The sequence below is a fragment of the Thalassophryne amazonica genome, chromosome 6 (assembly GCF_902500255.1).
Source record: "Thalassophryne amazonica chromosome 6, fThaAma1.1, whole genome shotgun sequence".
NCBI lineage: Eukaryota > Metazoa > Chordata > Actinopteri > Batrachoidiformes > Batrachoididae > Thalassophryne > Thalassophryne amazonica.
In genome coordinates, this window is record NC_047108.1 from 42613887 (window position 1) to 42635592 (window position 21706).

Below are 21706 nucleotides of genomic sequence, written 5' to 3' on the forward strand. Positions count from 1 at the left end.
GTACTGTAGACTTTACCTCCGTAAAGCTAGGACATCTTTCTACTCATCACTAATTGAAGAAAATAAGAACCCCAGGTTTCTTTTCAGCACTGTAGCCAGGCTGACAAAGAGTCAGAGCTCTATTGAGCTGAGTATTCCATTAACTTTAACTAGTAATGACTTCATGACTTTCTTTGCTAACAAAATTTTAACTATTAGAGAAAAAATTACTCATAACCATCCCAAAGACGTATCGTTATCTTTGGCTGCTTTCAGTGATGCCGGTATTTGGTTAGACTCTTTCTCTCCGATTGTTCTGTCTGAGTTATTTTCATTAGTTACTTCATCCAAACCATCAACATGTTTATTAGACCCCATTCCTACCAGGCTGCTCAAGGAAGCCCTACCATTATTTAATGCTTCGATCTTAAATATGATCAATCTATCTTTGTTAGTTGGCTATGTACCACAGGCTTTTAAGGTGGCAGTAATTAAACCATTACTTAAAAAGCCATCACTTGACCCAGCTATCTTAGCTAATTATAGGCCAATCTCCAACCTTCCTTTTCTCTCAAAAATTCTTGAAAGGGTAGTTGTAAAACAGCTAACTGATCATCTGCAGAGGAATGGTCTATTTGAAGAGTTTCAGTCAGGTTTTAGAATTCATCATAGTACAGAAACAGCATTAGTGAAGGTTACAAATGATCTTCTTATGGCCTCGGACAGTGGACTCATCTCTGTGCTTGTTCTGTTAGACCTCAGTGCTGCTTTTGATACTGTTGACCATAAAATTTTATTACAGAGATTAGAGCATGCCATAGGTATTAAAGGCACTGCGCTGCGGTGGTTTGAATCATATTTGTCTAATAGATTACAATTTGTTCATGTAAATGGGGAATCTTCTTCACAGACTAAAGTTAATTATGGAGTTCCACAAGGTTCTGTGCTAGGACCAATTTTATTCACTTTATACATGCTTCCCTTAGGTAGTATTATTAGACGGTATTGCTTAAATTTCATTGTTACGCAGATGATACCCAGCTTTATCTATCCATGAAGCCAGAGGACACACACCAATTAGCTAAACTGCAGGATTGTCTTACAGACATAAAGACATGGATGACCTCTAATTTCCTGCTTTTAAACTCAGATAAAACTGAAGTTATTGTACTTGGCCCCACAAATCTTAGAAACATGGTGTCTAACCAGATCCTTACTCTGGATGGCATTACCCTGACCTCTAGTAATACTGTGAGAAATCTTGGAGTCATTTTTGATCAGGATATGTCATTCAAAGCGCATATTAAACAAATATGTAGGACTGCTTTTTTGCATTTACGCAATATCTCTAAAATCAGAAAGGTCTTGTCTCAGAGTGATGCTGAAAAACTAATTCATGCATTTATTTCCTCTAGGCTGGACTATTGTAATTCATTATTATCAGGTTGTCCTAAAAGTTCCCTAAAAAGCCTTCAGTTAATTCAAAATGCTGCAGCTAGAGTACTGACGGGGACTAGAAGGAGAGAGCATATCTCACCCATATTGGCCTCTCTTCATTGGCTTCCTGTTAATTCTAGAATAGAATTTAAAATTCTTCTTCTTACTTATAAGGTTTTGAATAATCAGGTCCCATCTCATCTTAGGGACCTCGTAGTACCATATCACCCCAATAGAGCGCTTCGCTCTCAGACTGCAGGCTTACTTGTAGTTCCTAGGGTTTGTAAGAGTAGAATGGGAGGCAGAGCCTTCAGCTTTCAGGCTCCTCTCCTGTGGAACCAGCTCCCAATTCAGATCAGGGAGACAGACACCCTCTCTACTTTTAAGATTAGGCTTAAAACTTTCCTTTTTGCTAAAGCTTATAGTTAGGGCTGGATCAGGTGACCCTGAACCATCCCTTAGTTATGCTGCTATAGACGTAGACTGCTGGGGGGTTCCCATGATGCCCTGTTTCTTTCTCTTTTTGCTCTGTATGCACCACTCTGCATTTAATCATTAGTGATCGATCTCTGCTCCCCTCCACAGCATGTCTTTTTCCTGGTTCTCTCCCTCAGCCCCAACCAGTCCCAGCAGAAGACTGCCCCTCCCTGAGCCTGGTTCTGCTGGAGGTTTCTTCCTGTTAAAGGGAGTTTTTCCTTCCCACTGTAGCCAAGTGCTTGCTCACAGGGGGTCGTTTTGACCGTTGGGGTTTTACATAATTATTGTATGGCCTTGCCTTACAATATAAAGCACCTTGGGGCAACTGTTTGTTGTGATTTGGCGCTATATAAAAAAATTGATTGATTGATTGATATGTGAATTTTGGTAGTTATTGCTTTGGGTGCCAGGCAGCTAGATGCCATTATGAAGTACGAAGCGTCCACAAAGTTTTCACAGCGATTCACTTTTTCCACATATTTATGTTACAGCCTTATTCCAAAATGGATTAAATAAATTTTTTTTCCTATAAAAATTCTACACACAATACCCCGTAATGACAATGTGGAACAAGATTTCAACTTCAACTGTGTCAATGATTCATGCACACTGTTCTAAAGAATCTGCTGATACTGACTGGAATCCATGTGACTAGGGCTGAAACGATTAGTCGAGTAACTTGAATAATTTGATTACAAAAAATGTTCTAGGCAAATCCTGTGCCTCGAAGCATTGTTTAACATTGTAGTACATATGCCAGGCCTGTGTGTGTGTCGCTGTAACCTCCCCAGAAAAAAAACAGAAGAAGACTAGAGCATGCCCATAAACCGTGTAAAGGCTAATCCAAAAGCTACCGCTTTCCAACGCGACACACAGAGTAAAATAGAGCCTTTTAAGAGAAAGAGGGTCCATGCTGATCATTTGAAATAGACTGACTGCGCATTTAAAGCGAAGCAGTGTGTTTGTCTAGCTTTAAAAAACACACGGTCTGCTCTACGTGGGTAGTGACTCGCCCGGCGGCAGGCTGCTGTCTCTCTCTACCCGGTGTGAGGGGATCCCCTCATAACGGGCGAGTCACAGCTCCGTCTCCGGCCACACTGACAAACAGTTTCTGAAAGATCCTCTCAGCAAAAGTCCACTCTTTCTTTTCTGTTTTGCTGAGACCCGCACTGAGTATTTTTGCTTTTTTGGGCAACACACGCTTCACAAACACTGTAACTTAAATAAAATAATAATAATAATAATAATAATAATAAACTGACTGCAAGGCTTGCATGTTCAACCTCCAGCTGAAATGCATCTGCTGAATTGCAGAGAAAGAGGGATTTAAAAAAAATTAACAAAGGGCCCAATCCACCAACCTAAAAAAAAAAAGGTTAAATTTGACAAGTTGTGGAAAAAAACAAAACAGAAACCACATCCCACCACCATTTCAGCAAAGTGTCAACACTGGCGCAGCAACATTGTGCCATTGCATAGGGAGGTTTTGAAATACGATACGATACACTTTATTGTCCCTTCCGGGAAATTTGTCTTAGACTCCAAGAGCTGCACAAGTAAAAAGTAAAACTGCCATGACATAATTACATAACTCATACAAATTACATAACTTAATACACACATCAATCATACATATTGCACATCCCTAATACACATATCCAAATTACACATGCCCGTATTACACAGCGGTCTCCCATAATAATTCATGCATATTGCACATATCCCTAAAAACACATACCCCTATTGCACCGCCATCTCCCACATATGGTTAAGGAAAATACTAACAGTGAATAAATAACACTAAAATAACAATGCCACCATGTCATTAACGCACAATCCTACTACCTATCCCAGGAACCATATTTAAGACTCTAATTGATGTGGGCACAAAGGAGTTTTTAAAGCGAGTTTTTAAAACATCAGTAGCCCTAGGCTACTGATGTTGTTTAAAAACGCAAAAGCACTTTCTATTCAATTACTCGATTAATCCCTAGAATAATACTCGATTACTAAGATAATCGATAGCTGCAGCCCTACATGTGACCCTCAACTTTAACAAGATTCCCAGTACCTGCACTGGCCACACAGCATGATGAAACCAACTCCAAATTTTACTATAGGTACTGTAGGAAGCTTTTCATTGGAATGCTGTGTTCTTTTTCAGCCATGCATACCGCCCCTTGTTATGTCCAAATAACTCATTTTTAGTTTCATCAGTCCACAGCACCTTATTCCAAAATGAAGCTGGCTTGTCCAAATGTGCTTTAGCATACCTCAAGTGCAGTGGTGGGCACAGTTCCAATAATCCGATAACCGATAATTATCAAAGATAATGTTTTCATTATTGGATTATCTTTTTAGATAACTTTAAAAACCATTATCGGACTAATTATCTTGTGATAAATTTTTGTCCGATAACTTTTAGACAGATAACGTGGTAAATAAAGCTGAACAGCTACAAACATTTATAAAATTTAAAATCAGTTGAGCACCTACCGGTTAAATGTTTCGTAGCTGATGTGTAGTTCTACCCTCTACAAAACAGAGAAGGGCTGCTTCAAGAAGAATCTGCTCTATCCTCTACCTTTTTTGTTTGTTTTGGGACACAGAACTGGTCCCAAAACAAACAAACAAAAAATTATTTTAACCCCATACTATTATGAGGGCAATATCACCCAAGTCATCCAGAGGCATACATTTTTAAATTATGGTTCAACTTTTAACCAAACTAATTTCGGCCAAGTTATTCAAATTAATGTCATGTCTGAAGTTTTATAAAGTGAAAATATCAGATATATGTTTTAGTTTTAAAGTAATGCGCTAATTTTTAAGGTTTAAGGGTGGATATATGCTGTGCCCGGCAGTACATTATGGGTAGGATAGGGTAATCTCAGTATGTTCACAACATGAGAAATGCATTTGAAACACTCTGATCAGGCTCTACAGACAACAGCATTAAACTCTAGTGCCTAAAACTCTCGTGAATATATTCTCTGCGTTTATAGACGTTGTTATTGTGTCTGCATTTATTAAAATCCACGCATCTTAAATGTAGCAGACACGGATTATTTGGAATTTTGTTTTGGCAAGTTTTCAAGGTCTCTACTGCCATCTACTGGCCAGCAGTGTTCATGGCAGTATTGGCGCTGAAGCTGGGCTGATATATATTTAATCACTGTACTCGGCTACAGCTCAAAATGTACCACAGAACCGCACGGTGTAAAAGTTCAGAGCGCACGATTTATGTTCTCACACACATTGTACATTCAAAAACCACACGTCGGCCTCGTGTTTCCAGAAGCAAAACATAAACAGAAGCTTTTTTCAAACTTAATTTACAAAAACTCTTGATGGGAGTACGGAACCCGGGAGAGGTCACTTAAAGTGATATTTTTTCTGGCCATGATAATTTGTGCGCACGTTTTCCTTTAATTGAGCCCACGAATTAATAAAACGTGCGCATGTTTTCCTGGCCATGATAATTCGTGTGCACGTTTTCCTTTAATTGAGCCCACGAATTAATAAAACGTGCGCATGTTTTCCTGGCCATGATAATTCGTGTGCACGTTTTCCTTTAATTGAGCCCTCGAATTAATAAAACGTGCGCACGTTTTCCTGGCCATGATAATTCGTGTGCATGTTTTCCTTTAATTGAGCCCTCGAATTAATAAAACGTGCGCACGTTTTCCTTTAATTGAGCCCTCGAATTAATAAAACGTGCGCACGTTTTCCTATCGTTCAAAATGAACTTCATAATATGACCTAAATTGTCATCCTCACGATGGGGAGACGCTTCACCCTCAGCATCCTTTTTAATGTGCTTAAACTCCAGATGATGCCATGCTGGGCAACTGGAGTTCTCTATATGTCCTTGTGCGCCCAAACCATGATGATACACTCTGACCAAATCCATTTCTAATGGGGAAATATATTACACTGTCTCGTGGTTTGTTGGCTAATAGCCAACATTTATGTGTTAAGACAATACTGAGTGCACGTTTTACAAATTGTGGCCATGTTTAAGTAGATCGTGCCCTTGTTTTACTCAAACGATGCTTAAAACGTGCGCACAACATCATAAAACTTGCGCACATTCTCTCCACATGCAAAACATTTTGAGATGACACTTCCAGGGCTCCGTAAAAATGTCTGTTTTTACAAATAACAAAATGGAATATTTTACAAAAGCACATTTATCTGTAAACACCAACACACAACACACGTCACATTAACGTGATGGTTTACATAATGAATGATTCAACCAATCAGTGTTTAGCGGAGGCACATTTTACCCAGAATCCTTTGCGATCTGTCTGTTTGTTACAAAACTTCAGAATTAGTGCATTATTCAACATTAAAAGATATATGTTATATTTTAACTATGTACAAATGACAGAATGGACATTAATGGAGTTATTCTATCAGTATTCATTTTATTTATACACCAAACCATAACTCAGCATTGCTTTATTTTCCAAGACCTCCGCCTGATGGGAGCGTTGTGATTGGGTAGAGAGTTGAGCTTTGTGGCTCCTCTCGGCTTGTTTCTGTGCATTAAGCCATGTAGTAAACAAGATCTTCCAGCAGGGGGCAAGACGTTCAAAGACAGAAGAGCGGGCTCATTGTTTGGGTCTGTTGTCGCTTTTGATGCTACCAGAAGCGATCATGGTGTTAAAACTCAAATTCAGCTTGTTAGTAATTGCAAATTTACCAGAGACAATACTGGAATTTATCGGTTATCTGTAACTTCCGATTCATTTTTGGGTGGTTTATCGTTTTATCTTTATCAAAGATAACTTTTTGATTATCTGTTATCAAAGTTAATTTTTTGGTTATCTGTGCCCACCACTGCTCAAGTGACTCTGTTTGTGGCGTGTACGCAGGAAAATCTTCCTCTGCATTACAGCATCTCCTTGTGCAAAGTGTGCTGTATAGTTGAACGATGCACAGATATTATCTGCAGCAAGATCACGTTGTAGATCTTTGGAGCAGGTCTGTGGGTTGACTATGACCGTTCTCACCATCCTTCGCTTCAGCTTATCTTTTTCTTGGCCTGCCACTTCGGGCCTTAACTAGTACTGTGCCTGCGGTCTTCCATTTCCTCACTAAGTTCCTCACAGTGGTAGCTGACAGCTGAAATCTCTGTGATAGCTTTTTGTGTCCTTCCCCTAAACTATGATGTTGAACAATCTTTGTTTTCAGGTCATTTGAGAGGTGTTTAGAGGCTCCCATGTTGCCACTTATTAGAACAGATGCAAAGAGGGGAAACATTTGCAAATGGCCACATTAAATACCCTTTCTCATGATTGGATTTACGTGTGTATCTGTCAGTTGCTTTGCCAGTGCTCTAGACAGTGGTGTGTAACAGATTTGGGGGCTCGTCCGGCATTGCCACCAGGCTGGACCGGATCAGGGGCTGGTTTCTGTGGTGATGTACAACGTTTCTCTGTCTATGTGTGTGTGGGAGGTTGTGGTGCGCTCCGGTGTGTTTGTGCTTTTGTGGCTTTGTTTTTGTTGTGAATTCCAGTTTAGATTAAGCGGTGTCCAGCTTGGTGGGTTTTTGTTCACCATTCCATTGGGTGCCCGTTTTTGTTTTAGTTTGTTATTTTTGGGGTGAATCCTGGGCAGTGTGTATTCACTGGCGGGGGTTTCACAGTGGCCTCGAGCCCGGCAAGCTCCAGAAGATAGATTCGTTTTTTTTTTTCTCTCTCTTTCTGGGGTCCTGGGATTCTTTTATAATTGTGTGGGCTACTGAGTGGTTATAGTGTTCTGTTTTTGTCTTTTGTGGCCCCGTGTGAGTGGAGCGCGGGTGCGCGTAATTGGGTGATTTTCGAGGATGTGTGTGCAGCGTTTTGTGAGTCGGTTGTGTGTGTAATCGGCTGTGAGTGGGATCAGCTGTGTTGTGATTAGCTGTGGCTTGTTTGGAGATGATTTTGTGGTTTGGTGAGTGATGGCTACGTTTAACTTGGAGGAGTTTGTGGCTCAACCGTCAATTTCTGTGTTTAACTCCTGTAGAAAGTGTGATTTACTTGAAACTGCCCAGCATTATGATGTTCCCGTCTCCTCTGGTTTGCATGTGAGTGAGGTGAGGGAAGCTGTGCTGCCTGTGTTGGTTAGCAGAGGCATTTTTGTTTTGTCAGAGTGTGATGATTCTGTGGGTGTTGAAGTGACTGTGGGGGGAGCAGTGGTGTCTCGGTCAGGAGAGCGCATCGCTGCCACAGGTGAGCTCAAGCGCAGGTGTGTCTGAGGTGAAGGACAAGTTTAGCCCTTCTCCTGGGGGAGTTGGTGCGGAAACTTCTGCTCGTGATGTGCGTGTGGATGTGAGTATGGCGCGTCTTAAAAGTGAAAGAGAGGAAAAAGAACGAGAGTTTCAGCTCAGACGTGAACTAGAGTTAAAGCGCATCGAGGTAGAGGCTGCCACCACTAGAGAAGTGGAGTTGAGAAAGTCGGAAGCAGAGTCGGTTTTTAAAATGTGGCAGCTGGAGCTGCAGGTCCGGGGTTCGGTTACGGAACCTCCCACGGTCAGTCCGCGTGATGTGTTTGATGTCACTAAAAACATTCAGCTTGTCCCAGTTTTCCGCGACGGTTAAGTGGAGTCGTATTTTGGGGCTTTTGAGAGCATTGCGGTCGCATTACACTGGCCGCGGGATGTGTGGGCTATTTTACTGCAATGTAAACTGAGCGGTAAAGCGTTGGAGGCGTGTGCGGCATTGTGTGTTTCAGATAGCCTAAATTATGATAAACTGAAGGGCGCTATTCTTCATGCATACGAGTTGGTCCCAGAGGTGTACCGACAGCGTTTTAGGAGGCTAAGGAAATCTTTTACCCAAAGTTTTGTGGATTTTGCCCGTGAAAAGAGCTTGTTATTTGACAGGTGGTGTTCCGCCAGTAAGGTGTCCACTTATGCGTCATTGCGTGAGTTGCTTTTGATTGAAGACTTTAAAAACTCTCTGCCTGAGCATATTATTATTTATCTTAATGAACAGAAAGTAACTACGCTCCAGTAGGGTGCGGTTTTGGCAGATGATAGATAGATATAGATATATACTTTTAATGTCCCCATGGGGAAATTTGTCTTGGACTTCTCAAAAATCATGACCCATACAAAGATACAGAACAAGACATAAACAGTTCATAACAATAAATAAATAAAGAAAGAAAGAATAAAAATAAATAAAAAAAACATACAAGTACTAAAACCTCCTAATGTGCCTGATTGTTAGCGGTGTTTATTATGATATTTGTTAAGGGCTATGATTGATATAGGAACAAAAGAGTTCCTATATCTATTCAGTCTGCAATGGGGGACTCTGAAACGCCGGCCCGATGGTAGCAACTCGTATTGCGTGTGCAGAACATGGGAGGAGTCAGAAAGAATTCTGTCCGCTTACTTTATCACGCACTGATCAAAAATTGACTGAGGATTGTTATACTGTTTCAAACCAATGATTTTCATTGCTGTGAGAACAAGGTAGTTTAATTTTGATCTTAGGGACACAGGAAGGTTCCCAAACCAAGTGGTTATGCCATATCTTAGAATGCTTTCAAGAACTGCCTGATAAAACAGTAACATAATTTTTTGGTCGACTACATGAAAACGCAAACGCCGTAGAAAATAGAGTCGTTGATTCAAGCGGGAACATAACCAGTCAACATGAGTGTTCCATGTAAGGGAACTGTCTATACAGACATCAAGATATTTGTACGATTGCACCTGTGTGATTGGTTGCTGGTGTATAATTACAGGGTTGTGATTGCCAACTAACTTTGGGTCAAAAATGACTTCCTCTGTCTTTTTAACATTTAAAAGTAAGGTAACTGGAATCACACCACTCAACAAACTGCCTCACCTCTGAATGATAGATATTCAAATCATCATTCTGTTGAAGTAAGCACAGAAGTGCTGAGTCGTCTGAATATTTAAAAATATAGATTTATAGAAATATAGATTTAGAAAATAGATGAGTTTGCGCTTATGCACAAACATTACAGTCGTTTGGTGTAACCCACTCCGTGTCTAGTGCTTATCATCCAGAGTCACAAGGTGCAATAGAAAGATGGCACCAGACTCTTAAGTCTATGTTGAGTAAGTTTTGTTTGGAGACTGGCAAAGATTGGGATGAGGGCATTCCCTTTATGTTATTCGCTATTAGGGATGCCACTCAAGAATCCACTTGTTTTAGCCCAGCCGAGCTTGTGTTCGGTCATAACCTTCGTGGCCCCTTGAAAATGCTCAAGGAACAATTTTTGTCTGGGACAATACCAAAGGGGGACGTGTCAGAATTTGTCTTTAAGACTAAGGAACGGTTACAGCGGGCCGCTAAACTAGCTAAAGAAGCTCTTTCTTCTTCTCAAGCTGACATGAAGGAGCGTTTTGATAAAAAGGCTGTGGTTCAATATTTCCAGCCTGGTGATAAAATGTTGGTGCTGCTTCCTACGTTTGGTTCTGCTCTCTCAGCTCGTTTTGCAGGTCCTTATGTCATTGAAAAAAAGGTATCGGATACGACCTATCTCGTTCTTACTCCTGAGAGGAGGAGAAAAACCCGTCTATGTCATGTAAATATGTTAAAGCCTTTTTATGTGGAGGATGAGAAACCAGCACAGTCCTTACTGGCTGTGCCTTACGTTTCTCCTATGTTTTCAGATGTGCCGCTTGAGGGAGACTTGGAAGAGCCTAGCATGGCCCAGCAATGTGGTCGGCTGTCCAACTCTGAGTTTATGTCCAGTATAGGTGTCAATCTGTCATATCTCAGTGCGGATCAGTCTTGTGATATCTTGGCTTTGTTACAGTCCTACCCTTCTTTATTTGGTGACATTCCTTCTCACACTACTGTACTTCAGCATGACATAGATGTTGGTTCCACTGCTCCTATCAAACATCATGCATATCGTTGCCCTCTGATGAAATGTGAGGCCATAAAGAAGGAGGTCCAATATCTTTTGGACAATGGCCTTGCAAAACCCAGTCATAGCCCTTGGAGTTCCCCTTGCCTTCTTGCTCCAAAGTCCGATGGGACTCCACGCTTTTGTACAGATTTCCGGAAAGTTAATGCAGTCACGGTACCAGATTCTTTTCCCCTGCCCCGTATGGAGGACTGTATACAGTATTGGTGCGGCAGTACACATCACAAAGTTAGATCTGTTAAAAGGCTACTGGCAAGTTCCATTCACAGCTAGAGCCTCGGAGATCTCTGCCTTTGTGAAGCTTGATCATTTCTTGCAGTATACTGTAATGGCATTTGGCATGAGAAATGCACCAGCTACTTTCCAGCACCTTATGCACACAGTTTTAAGTGATGTAGCTCATTGTAACGTGTATTTGGACGATATTTTTGTCTATTCAGACACTTGGACTGAGCACATTCGTACACTATATGAGGTTTTTGAGCGTTTGTCTCAAGCTAACTTGACGCTAAACCTGGCCAAATGTGATTTTGGCAGGGCTACCGTGTCTTATCTTGGGAAAATAATTGGTCATGGACAGGTACGGCTTGTAAATGCAAAAATTGAAGCTGTACTTTCCTACACAACTACTACTCGTCGAGAGTTGCGCCGGTTTTTGGGCTTTGTCGGTTATTACTGGTGTTTTTGTAAAAATTTCTCTGTGCTAATTGCCCCTCTCACTGCTCTTTGTAGCCCATCCATGCCATTCGCTTGGACAGCAGAATGTGAAAAGGCTTTTCTGGCAGCTAAGTCACTCCTGTGTAGTGCCCCGGTTCTTTTAGCCCCAGACTGCTCTAAACCTTTCAGTTTAGAAGTTGATGCTAGTGCCATTGGTGCTTGTGCCACGCTTGTACAAGAGGATGAGGCTGGAGTCTCCCATCCAGTCTCATACTTTTCTACCAAATTTAAAAAGCACCAGCTCCATTATTCAACAACTGACAAGGCTATGACATTGGCTATGCTCCTAGCCCTTCAGCATTTCAATGTGTATGTTGGTTCTACTAATGTTCCTGTTTCTGTGTCAACAGACCACAACCTCTTGTTTTCTTAGCCCAGATGTACAATCAGAACCAACGGCTGATGCAGTGGGCCCTCCTGGCTCAGAACTACAACCTGCGCATTGTTCACAAGAAGGGGAAGGATAACATCATAGTTGATGCCCTAACGCGAGACTGAAGGCCACCATCACCACTTTGTTGTGAGTGGTGGTGGGCATCTATATCTTTTTGGCATGGTTTAGGCTTTAAGATAGGGTGTTAGTGTAACTTTTATTTTGGAGAGAGTGTAGGCTCGGCTTTTATGGGGGGAGGTGTTACGTATATTGATTTTGCCTCGCCTCCACGTCTCAGATCCGCCCAGCTGATCAGCAGCACCTGCCAGCTGATGCCCACCTGGGAGTATAAAAGTCCAGCGTGCCACATGCCCCAGAGCGTCTGGGTTTCTTCTGCTGCAGCATGTTTTTCTTTCGTTAACTTTTTGTTGTATTTTTCTTTCTTTTTGTTATGTTTGTTAATAATAAAGTGTTGTTATAATTTTTTGAGCACCTTCCACTCGCGCCTTCTTTTCTTTTTTTTTGTATCTGTCAGTTGCGTTGCCAATGCCCTAGACAGTGGTGCGTAACAGGAGGTCAAGGGTCAATGAGCTCACCAAACCAATTCTGTGTTCCAGTAATTAGTACTAAATGCATTCAAATCAATAAATTGACAAGGGTGCCCAATTCATGCACCTGCCTAGTTTTGTTTAAATAATTATTGCACACTTTCTTCATTTCACTTCTCAAATATCAGTGTGTTCATCTGCTATATGATATATTTAACTGAAATTTCTGATCCAGACAACCAATGATTTATAAAGGAAAATCATGAAAATTATCAGGGGTGCCCAAACCTTTACATACAACTGTAACTATTCACAGCCTTTGCCATGATATGAAGCTCAATTTAAGATCAATCCATTGATCATCCTTGAGATGTTTCTACAGCTTAATTGAAGTCCACCTGGGGTAAATTCAATTGATTGGACATGATTTGGAAAGGCACACACCTGTCTACATACAAGGTCCCACAGTGACAGTGCATGTCAGAGAACAAACCAAGCATGAAGTCAAAGGAATTGTCTGCAGACCTCTGAGACAGGATCGTCTTGAGGCACAAATCTGGGGAAGGGTACACAAGCATTTCTGCTGCTTTGAAGGTCCCAAATGAGCAAAGTGGCCTCCATTATCTGTAAATGGAAGAAGTTCAGATCCACCACAACTCTTCCTAGAGCTGGTCGCCCGTCTAAACTGAGTGACCTGGGGAGAAGAGTCTTAGTCAGTGAGGTGACCAAGAACCCGATGGTCACTCTGCCAGAGCACCAGCATTCCTGTGTGGAAAGGACAACCTTCCAGATGGACAGCCATCTCTACAGCAGTCCACCAATCAGGCCTGTATGGTAGAGTAGCCAGACAGAAGCCATTCCTTAGTAAAAGGCACATGGCAGCCTGCCTGGAGTTTGCCAAAAGGCACCTGAAGGACTCTCAGACCATGAGAAACAAAATTCTCTGGTTTGATGAGACAAAGATTGAACTGTTTGGCATGAATGGCAAGAGGCATATAAATGCCTTCATATTTGGAGGAAACCTGGCACCATCCCTACATTGAAGCACGGGGGGCAGCAGCATCATGCTGTGGGGTTGTTTTTCAGCGGCAGGAACTGGGAGACTACTCAGGATTGAGGGAAAGATGAATTCAGCAATGTACAGAGACATCCTGGATGAAAACCTGCTCCAGAGTGCTCTTGACCTCAGACTGGAGCAACTGTTAATCTTTCAGCGGGACAATGACCCTAAGCAACACAGCCAAGATATCAAAGGCGTGGATTCAGGACAACTCTGTGAATGTCCTTGAGTGGCCCAGCCAGAGCGCAGACCTGAATCTGACTGGACATCTATGCAGAGATCTGAAAATGGCTGTGCATCAATCCAACCTGATGGAGCTTGAGAGGTACTGCGCAAAGATAGGTGCACCAAGGTTGTGGCATCATATTCAAGAAGACTTGAGGCTGTAATTGCTGCCAAAGCTGCTGGGCAAAGGATGTGAATACGCACGTGCATGCGATTTCGTAGTTTTGTTTTTTTTTAATCAATTTGGAGAAAAAAAAAAACCTTGTGTGGTGTGTAGAATTTTGAGAGAGAAAATTAATTTACTCCATTTTGAAATAAGGCTGTAACAACAAAATGTGGAAAAAGTCAAGTGTTGTGAATACTTTCTGGATGCACTGTACTAAAAACAAATTGCACCACAGTGGTGTCAGGATATCATAGCAGTATTATGATGAATTCTCACTGCAAGACAGGGCAAGATATGACCAGAAACTTGATGACAAATTAATCTCTCAGCTGTCAACGTGCACCACCATTTGGACATTATTCTTATTTTATCCATGCCCATTTCTATACCTCTGTCACGCTGTGTAATTAGGAAATAACCCTGTGGTGTCTGATGATTTCCGGACGTTCATGCTGTTATACAGTCGCAAACTGAGTTTCATCCGTCGCAAATATCCAGTGAAACAGATATTTGTGACTGTATAACAGCATGAATGTTCGCAAATCATCAGACACAACAGGCTTATTAAAATTCTAATCCAATTCCATTGTTTGCATGATTTATTTTTATGTAGGTAATTTGGTCGGCGAGGCTTACCGTCGTGGCAGCGTTGCTCCAACAGCGGTCAGGGTGCGGAGTAATCCATCAAATTTGAAAATCCATCAAATGTGAAACGGCAATTCTGTATCAGAATCCACATCAATACTTTCGTATGGTAGCTTAAAGTCACCTATTTCGGCGGCAGTACGCAACTTTCTCTTGCTCTCAGCGCCATTATGACATCAGTACAGCAGCACGCGTGGCTGGTGTTCTGTCGAGATGTGTGTCTCGTTGCATAAATCAACAGTTCTGTGTCAGAACACCAGTCAAGGCAAGGAGTAAAAGATTCAAATGTGAAACAGTTGAATATTTTGCCACAGTCACCCTGATATTATACAGTTTGAAATCTCACACGATTAACCAATCAGATTTGCGGAAAAAATGTAATTGGATTAGAATGCAGTTTAATGATTGTTCACGTAACTCAGGACATAAGTAAACCATGAAATCTTTTTTAGGCTGACCAAATCATGTCTAGTTCTGGGATACTGTGCTAACAGAAGCTCCTCACTGATTTCATTTTAGATCAGTGGGAGTCTGTTAAAATGGGCATACAACTCTTCAGTTTGATATCTCAAAACAACACAAAAAGGGTAAAAAGTAAAAGTGCAGTTTCAGAAAAAGTCAGCAGCACCAGACGGCTCCTCTTTGTTTCAACTTTGATAGCACATCAGACACCCCTATATGTAGTCCACTCTCCTATATGAACCCAGTTATGACACCCAGGTGTCTGTCTTCAGCTGACCACTGAGTCCAACTTTCTAACCTGTATGTATAAATCGGCCTTGACACAAAAACTAACACTTAACTGCCACTAATACCTAACTCCCATCGAAATATATCTAACATTTAGTTACTAAGTAACAAAGTAAAGAGCTTTCTAGTAATATTTCCCAGCCATACTGTGTGACACAATAACCTAACTTGACTAACCTATCAGCAAGCACCAAGAAACACTCTTGGGGTTAATCAACTACAGATGAGTGGTTTGTGTCAACACAATTTCTGCAGCACAGCATAAAAAATAATTACACTGATGAAAGGGTTTAATTTAAAAAAAACCTTATCATTCTTGAAAATGTAGTGGTTTTACCCAGTGGAAAATAAGGAAGGAGGAAACTACCCTTCCAACAACATTCTGCACTGGCCACGATTTGCACTTTGTTAGACTCTGAGGACACCCCCTGGGGCTCAGTGGTACTACAGCAACACGGCACAAAAGGATGTGCAGAAACAGTTTATGTCATGAGTGATTTCTCCTCCTTAGATTAGACAGCAACAATTTATGGCAAACTTAAGTAACATTATCAGATAGAAAAAGTTCACTTTCATTCCAGCTGCAGAATCACTCTGCTGCTCCATGTTGCTGTGGATAAACTATACGTCGGTCAGTTTATTAAATATACACTGTATATTTAACATACAGAGATACATTTATTGCCACAGTAATTTAATATCATTAAATTTAGTACACCTCCATCAGTCAAGTTAACTGAACTGAACACTGAAGTCTGAACAGTAACACTCAGCCAAATCACATCACTGGTGGACATAATTTCATGTTGGTGCTACACTCTAATAACAGCATTTGACATCTGAGAAAATCTGTCAGATCAAACTAACCTGTTGAGGAGGTGATGAGCGATAGGTTTGTTGATAGCAACTCCCCCCTCCCCCTTCAGTATTTCTTCCAAAGCTCGAAGGCAGTTCACCATAACCACAGAGTCTGCGTCCCTGAGCAGGCTGTACAGTTCATTCACTACTGCAGCATCTGCAAGAACAAAAGTACAGCACTGGGGCCATGACATGATTGCTTTCTCTTAAATTTGGAATTACTGAAAGTTGAAGCACCGAGGAGTGCCTATTCATTTAAATACAAGTGTTCATCATAGCTACTTTTTGTCCATCTCCTTTATCATGTCAGAATATACTTCAAGCTTTCTTCGCAGTGAATTCCTGATAAAGCATTAAATGTGTTCAAGTCGCAATGTTAAAGTGAGGTTTGCCCTCCAGTTTCCCAGCGTTCATATGAGTGGAGCTCTTTAGCCTGAATCAGTGTCAGCTTGGGTTGACATGGGCACCTTCTGACTACACCCCAATGTACCATATGTACCATCAGCATACAAACAGGGCAGTTAGATAAAGGAAAAGCCTGATTAAGCCATTATTTTATGAATTATTAGTTTTTTTCCTTTGTTTTTTCCTTAAGCATACAACCCCTGGCAAAAATTATGGAATCACCGGCCTCGGAGGATGTTCATTCTGTTGTTTAATTTTGTAGAAAAAAAGCAGATCACAGACATGACACAAAACTAAAGTCATTTCAAATGGCAACTTTCTGGCTTTAAGAAACACAATAAGAAATCAAGAAAAAAAGATTGTGGCAGTCAGTAACGGTTAATTTTTTAGACCAAGCAGAGGAAAAAATATGGACTCACTCAATTCTGAGGAATAAATTATGGAATCACCCTGTAAATTTTCATCCCCAAAACTAACACCTGCATCAAATCACATCTGCTCGTTGACAATGACCCTATGCCATGACATTGACCCTATGTGTCTTTTTGCAAGGAATGTTTTCACAGTTTTTGCTCTATGGCAAGATGCATTATCATCTTGAAAAATGATTTCATCATCCCCAAACATCAGAAAAGTGTCCAAAATATCAACATAAACTTGTGCATTTATTGATGATGTAATGACAGCCATCTCCCCAGTGCCTTTACCTGACATGCAGCCCCATATCATCAATGACTGTGGAAATTTACATGTTCTCTTCAGGCAGTCATCTTTATAAATCTCATTGGAACGGCACCAAATAAAAGTTCCAACATCATCACCTTGCCCAATGCAGATTCGAGATTCATCACTGAATATGACTTTCATCCACAGTCCACGATTGCTTTTCCTTAGCCCATTGTAACCTTGTTCTTTTCTGTGTAGCTGTTAATGATGGCTTTCGTTTAGCTTTTCTGTATGTAAATCCCATTTCCTTTAGGTGGTTTCTTACAATTGGGTCACAGACGTTGACTCCAGTTTCCTCCCATTCGTTCCTCATTTGTTTTGTTGTGCATTTTTGAGACATATTGCTTTAAGTTTTCTGTCTTGACGCTTTGATGTCTTCCTTGGTCTACCAGTATGTTTGCCTTTAACAACCTTCCCATGTTGTTTGTATTTGGTCCAGAGTTTAGACACAGCTGACTGTGAACAACCAAGATCTTTTTCAACATTGCGTGATGATTTACCCTCTTTTAAGAGTTTGATAATCCTCTCCTTTGTTTCAATTGACATCTCTCATGTTGGAGCCATGATTCATGTCAGTCCACTTGGTGCAATAGCTCTCCAAGGTGTGATCACTCCTTTTTAGATGCAGACTAACAAGCAGATGTGATTTGATGCAGGTGTTAGTTTTGGGGATGAAAATTTACAGGGTGATTCCATAATTTTTTCCTCTGCTTGGTCTAAAAAAGTAACCGTTACTGACTGCCACAATTTTTTCTTGATTTCTTAAAGCCAGAAAGTTGCCATTTGAAATGACTTTAGTTTTGTGTCATGTCTGTGATCTGCTTTTTTTCTACAAAATTAAACAACTGAATGAACATCCTCTGAGGCCGGTGATTCCATAATTATTGCCAGGGGTTGTACAACCATATGGTGTTTTTGACTCAGCGTTTCACTTGTGCAAATCTCAATTTTTATTTTTATTTATTTAAATTAATTCTTCACCTGAACAATTTTAAGAAGTGGTGGCCGTTTCTCATCATTTTGATCCACTCTACTTTATTCTGTATCATCAGATGTTTAGAGCATCCTAATTTTTTTATTTATTTTTTTTTGCTTGCAGTTTGCCCCAGTTGCTCAAGGCTGCGATAGCAGATTTGGCAAGTTTTACAATGGATGCCTAATCAAAAGTGTCCATGGGAAATTCTATAAGAGTGTCACATCCATTTCCGCTTTCAGTGGTCTTTCTATGATCCAGCCATTCCAGAGATTTCTTATTTTCAAGGGGATAATAATGATATACCATATCTATGCCATAACCAGGGGTGCACATAACTCATGGTGTTTGTGCGTGCTACAAAATAAATGATGCGCAGCAGAAAACACAAGGGAAGTGATTCATAAGAGGAAAGCAATGACAGATTGTAGGAAAAGTGTTTCCCTCTGCTGTGCATCAAGGATGATTAGCACACACGAGCACAATGAGTAGCAGTTATGTGCACCCTGGCCATAACATAATGGACAAACCATATTTCTCTGGGACAACAAGATGACAGCAAGACCTTTGGAAGCAGTACATGACCTTTGATAAAATTTCACTGTGTTCTGAAAACAGCTGACACTGTGAAGCACAGTAGTATACAGTGGCTTGCAAAAGTATTCAGCCCCTTGGTATTTCACACATTTTAATTTGTTTATAACATTTCAAATACAAAATGTAATCCAGGCTTCTCATTATAAAATTTTCTAAAATTATCTTCCTTAGACTCAAACAAAGTAAATCTCTACAACCTGACATAAATTAATTAAAAATATAAAAGCCAAGATGATAGGTATAATACCTTGGTATAATACCTGTAAATAATCAGTTTTATTGTCAGTTTTCTTCAGACAAGTCAGGGGATGGATACATGAACATTTCCAAGTCACTGAATATGTCTTGGACGTTATTTACATCAGTTATAAAGAAATACAAACAATATGGCACTCTATGGTAAATCTGTGTGGAGTAGACAGTTCTGAAAAAACTAAGTGACTGTGCAAGAAGGAGAAGAGTGAGGAAAGCCACCAAGACACCTAGACAACCCAGAAGAAGTTACAGGCTTCTGTGGCTGTGATTGAAGAAATTGTGCACAGTGCAAATTCTGCATTTTGTATCTCCAGTTATACAGCTTCATGGCTTGGCATCTTGGCTTTTATATTTTTAATTAATTTATATCAAGTTATAGAGATTTGTTTTCAGTTTGAGTCTAAGGAAGATAATTTTAGAAATTTTTATATTGAGAAGCCTGATATACTTTTTGTATGTGAAATGCCATAAACAAATAAAAATGTGTGAAATACCAAGGGGCTGAATACTTTTGCAAGCCACTGTATATCCAAAATGTGTTGTAAGAGTAGCTTGTATGGTACTTGTAAATCTGTCTGGTTGCCTTTTCAAGCCTTTGTAAGAAGAACAGTCTTCATCACCGTCAAAAATATGGACACAAAACCTCTTGTTGGAACTCATTTGAGACTAATACACAACTGAAAAACCTGGAAAGTTTCATGTCATTTGTTCTGATGTTTTTCTGATATGATATGAATGGCTGAAAATTAATTGATGGACAGGATTAAGAATGAAAACATCAGAGGAACAGCTCAGATGGGAAAGAAGGATGCTGAGGAAGGAGTCACCGGGCAGGAGGAGAGGAGGGAGGCCAAAGAGGAGGTTTATGGATGTGCTGAGGGAGGACATGCAGGTGGTTGGTGTGACAGAGGAAGATACAGAGGACAGGGTGAGATGGAAACGATTGATCTGCTGTGGCGACCCCTAACGGGAACAGCCAAAAGAAGAAGATGAACTTTAAGGAAGAACTGTGAATGTGATCCAACAAATACAGTTATTCAGTCTGACACTTTAACTGAAACACCCTGAACAACATTATGAAAAACTGCAGAGTAGCTTTAGGAACAGCACAGTGCATTTTAGGATGTGCTGTGAAAATACAGTGCTGTTGCCATTTCAGGATGAATGACTGTTTAGTCAGTGAATAACAGAAAGAAAAATTGATTGGGGTAACCCAAATAGAAACAAATAATAGCCATCCATCCACCCATCCCACCTATCTCAGAGTCAGGACGGAGGTTGTGTAGTTTGGCCCAGCCCAACACAGCCACTCGCCGTACACAAGCTGCTCTGTCCCGCAGTCCCACCATCAGAGGCTGCTCCACATACTCCACCAGACTGGGCAACCTGGGGCGCACAGCAACATTAAATTAGCAGCTAAATTATTACAGCAATGTCAGGCTGAAGTGCACGTAAACACCTCACCTGAGGTTGGACATGTTCCGCAAGGCCAGGGAACGGACCATAGGGTTTGGGTCCTGACAGTCTTTTCTCAGTGTGTTGATGACCAGCAGAGAGAGTTCTGGGTTTAGAGAGGCGTAGGAGCACAGGAAGACGTAGACTAGTTTCTTCTGGACTATGTCTACTGTGGCACATGCCTTCACCATCTCACTGAACAGCCCCGATACATCTACACCCTGTGACATCACCCTGACAGAGGAAGGGGACCAGGAAAGACAACGACAGGAGAGACAAGGAGAGAGAAAGGTGGGAACAGCAAAAAGGAGAGAAAAGACATGGGGAAAGCAAGTTAAATGAATATGTGAAGGGATTAAGAAGAAACAAAAAGAAAAATATAACAAGGCTGCAGATAGATAGATAGATAGATAGACAGATAGACAGACAGATAACTGCATGTGGCACTGAAAGAAAACAGTGATTATACAAAGTGAAAAAGCTATTTGACAAAACTGCCTTTTAATTTTTTCAAAATTTCCATTTTTCATTTTTAAATTTGACAAACACAATGTGACAAACATGGGCCGCATGGTAGCACAGTGGTCGGGGTCCTTTCTGTGTAGAGTTTGAATTTCATGTCAAAAACACGCACATGAGGAATGTGCACCTTCTACATGACCAAGACCGTATGTTAAGAGGTGACGTTGGTCTCCAGGAGTCATTCAGTGGTGATCCCTGGCTGGTCATGTAATCTGGCATCATGGACTGGTGCCATGCACCATCTACCTGGCGATATTACAGTCCAGGTGGCAACCACCCAGGCAGACGACCAGTCCAACACAACCTTCTGAAAATAGCTATCCATCTGCTGAAGACAGGTGAAGTATGGGCATTCCCTTTTCTTGATGCTGGGGTCCTCAACATTGATGCATCTGCACAATGGATCATGTCCAGAGAAACCGCATAACTGATATTCCATCATGATCAAGTAACACTCAAATCAAATCTTCCTACATAACCACTTGTATGACACAATCATTCCAGTGAAAAAAACATCCCTTTGTCACCTGAGTTCACTGGTTAGCTTCCAAGTCTTACCAACATATACAATAAGACAGGAAGCACCAGGATCCTAAAAGACTTGGACCTTTGTTCTCTTCTGTAGGCATCATCG

The 21706-nt window shown here is 40.9% G+C and overlaps 1 protein-coding gene across 1 annotated transcript in view; it reads right to left on the reverse strand.

Annotated features, from left to right (window-relative positions):
* Positions 1-21706, reverse strand: part of ap4b1 (adaptor related protein complex 4 subunit beta 1) — a 94498-nt gene that overhangs the window by 70078 nt on the left and 2714 nt on the right. Inside the window, exons 3-5 of the mRNA XM_034172074.1 lie at positions 20560-20784; positions 20351-20481; positions 16149-16296 (exon numbers count right to left, since the gene is read on the reverse strand). Coding sequence (XP_034027965.1) covers positions 16149-16296; positions 20351-20481; positions 20560-20784 — 504 coding nt within the window. The remainder of the gene's footprint in view (positions 1-16148; positions 16297-20350; positions 20482-20559; positions 20785-21706) is intronic.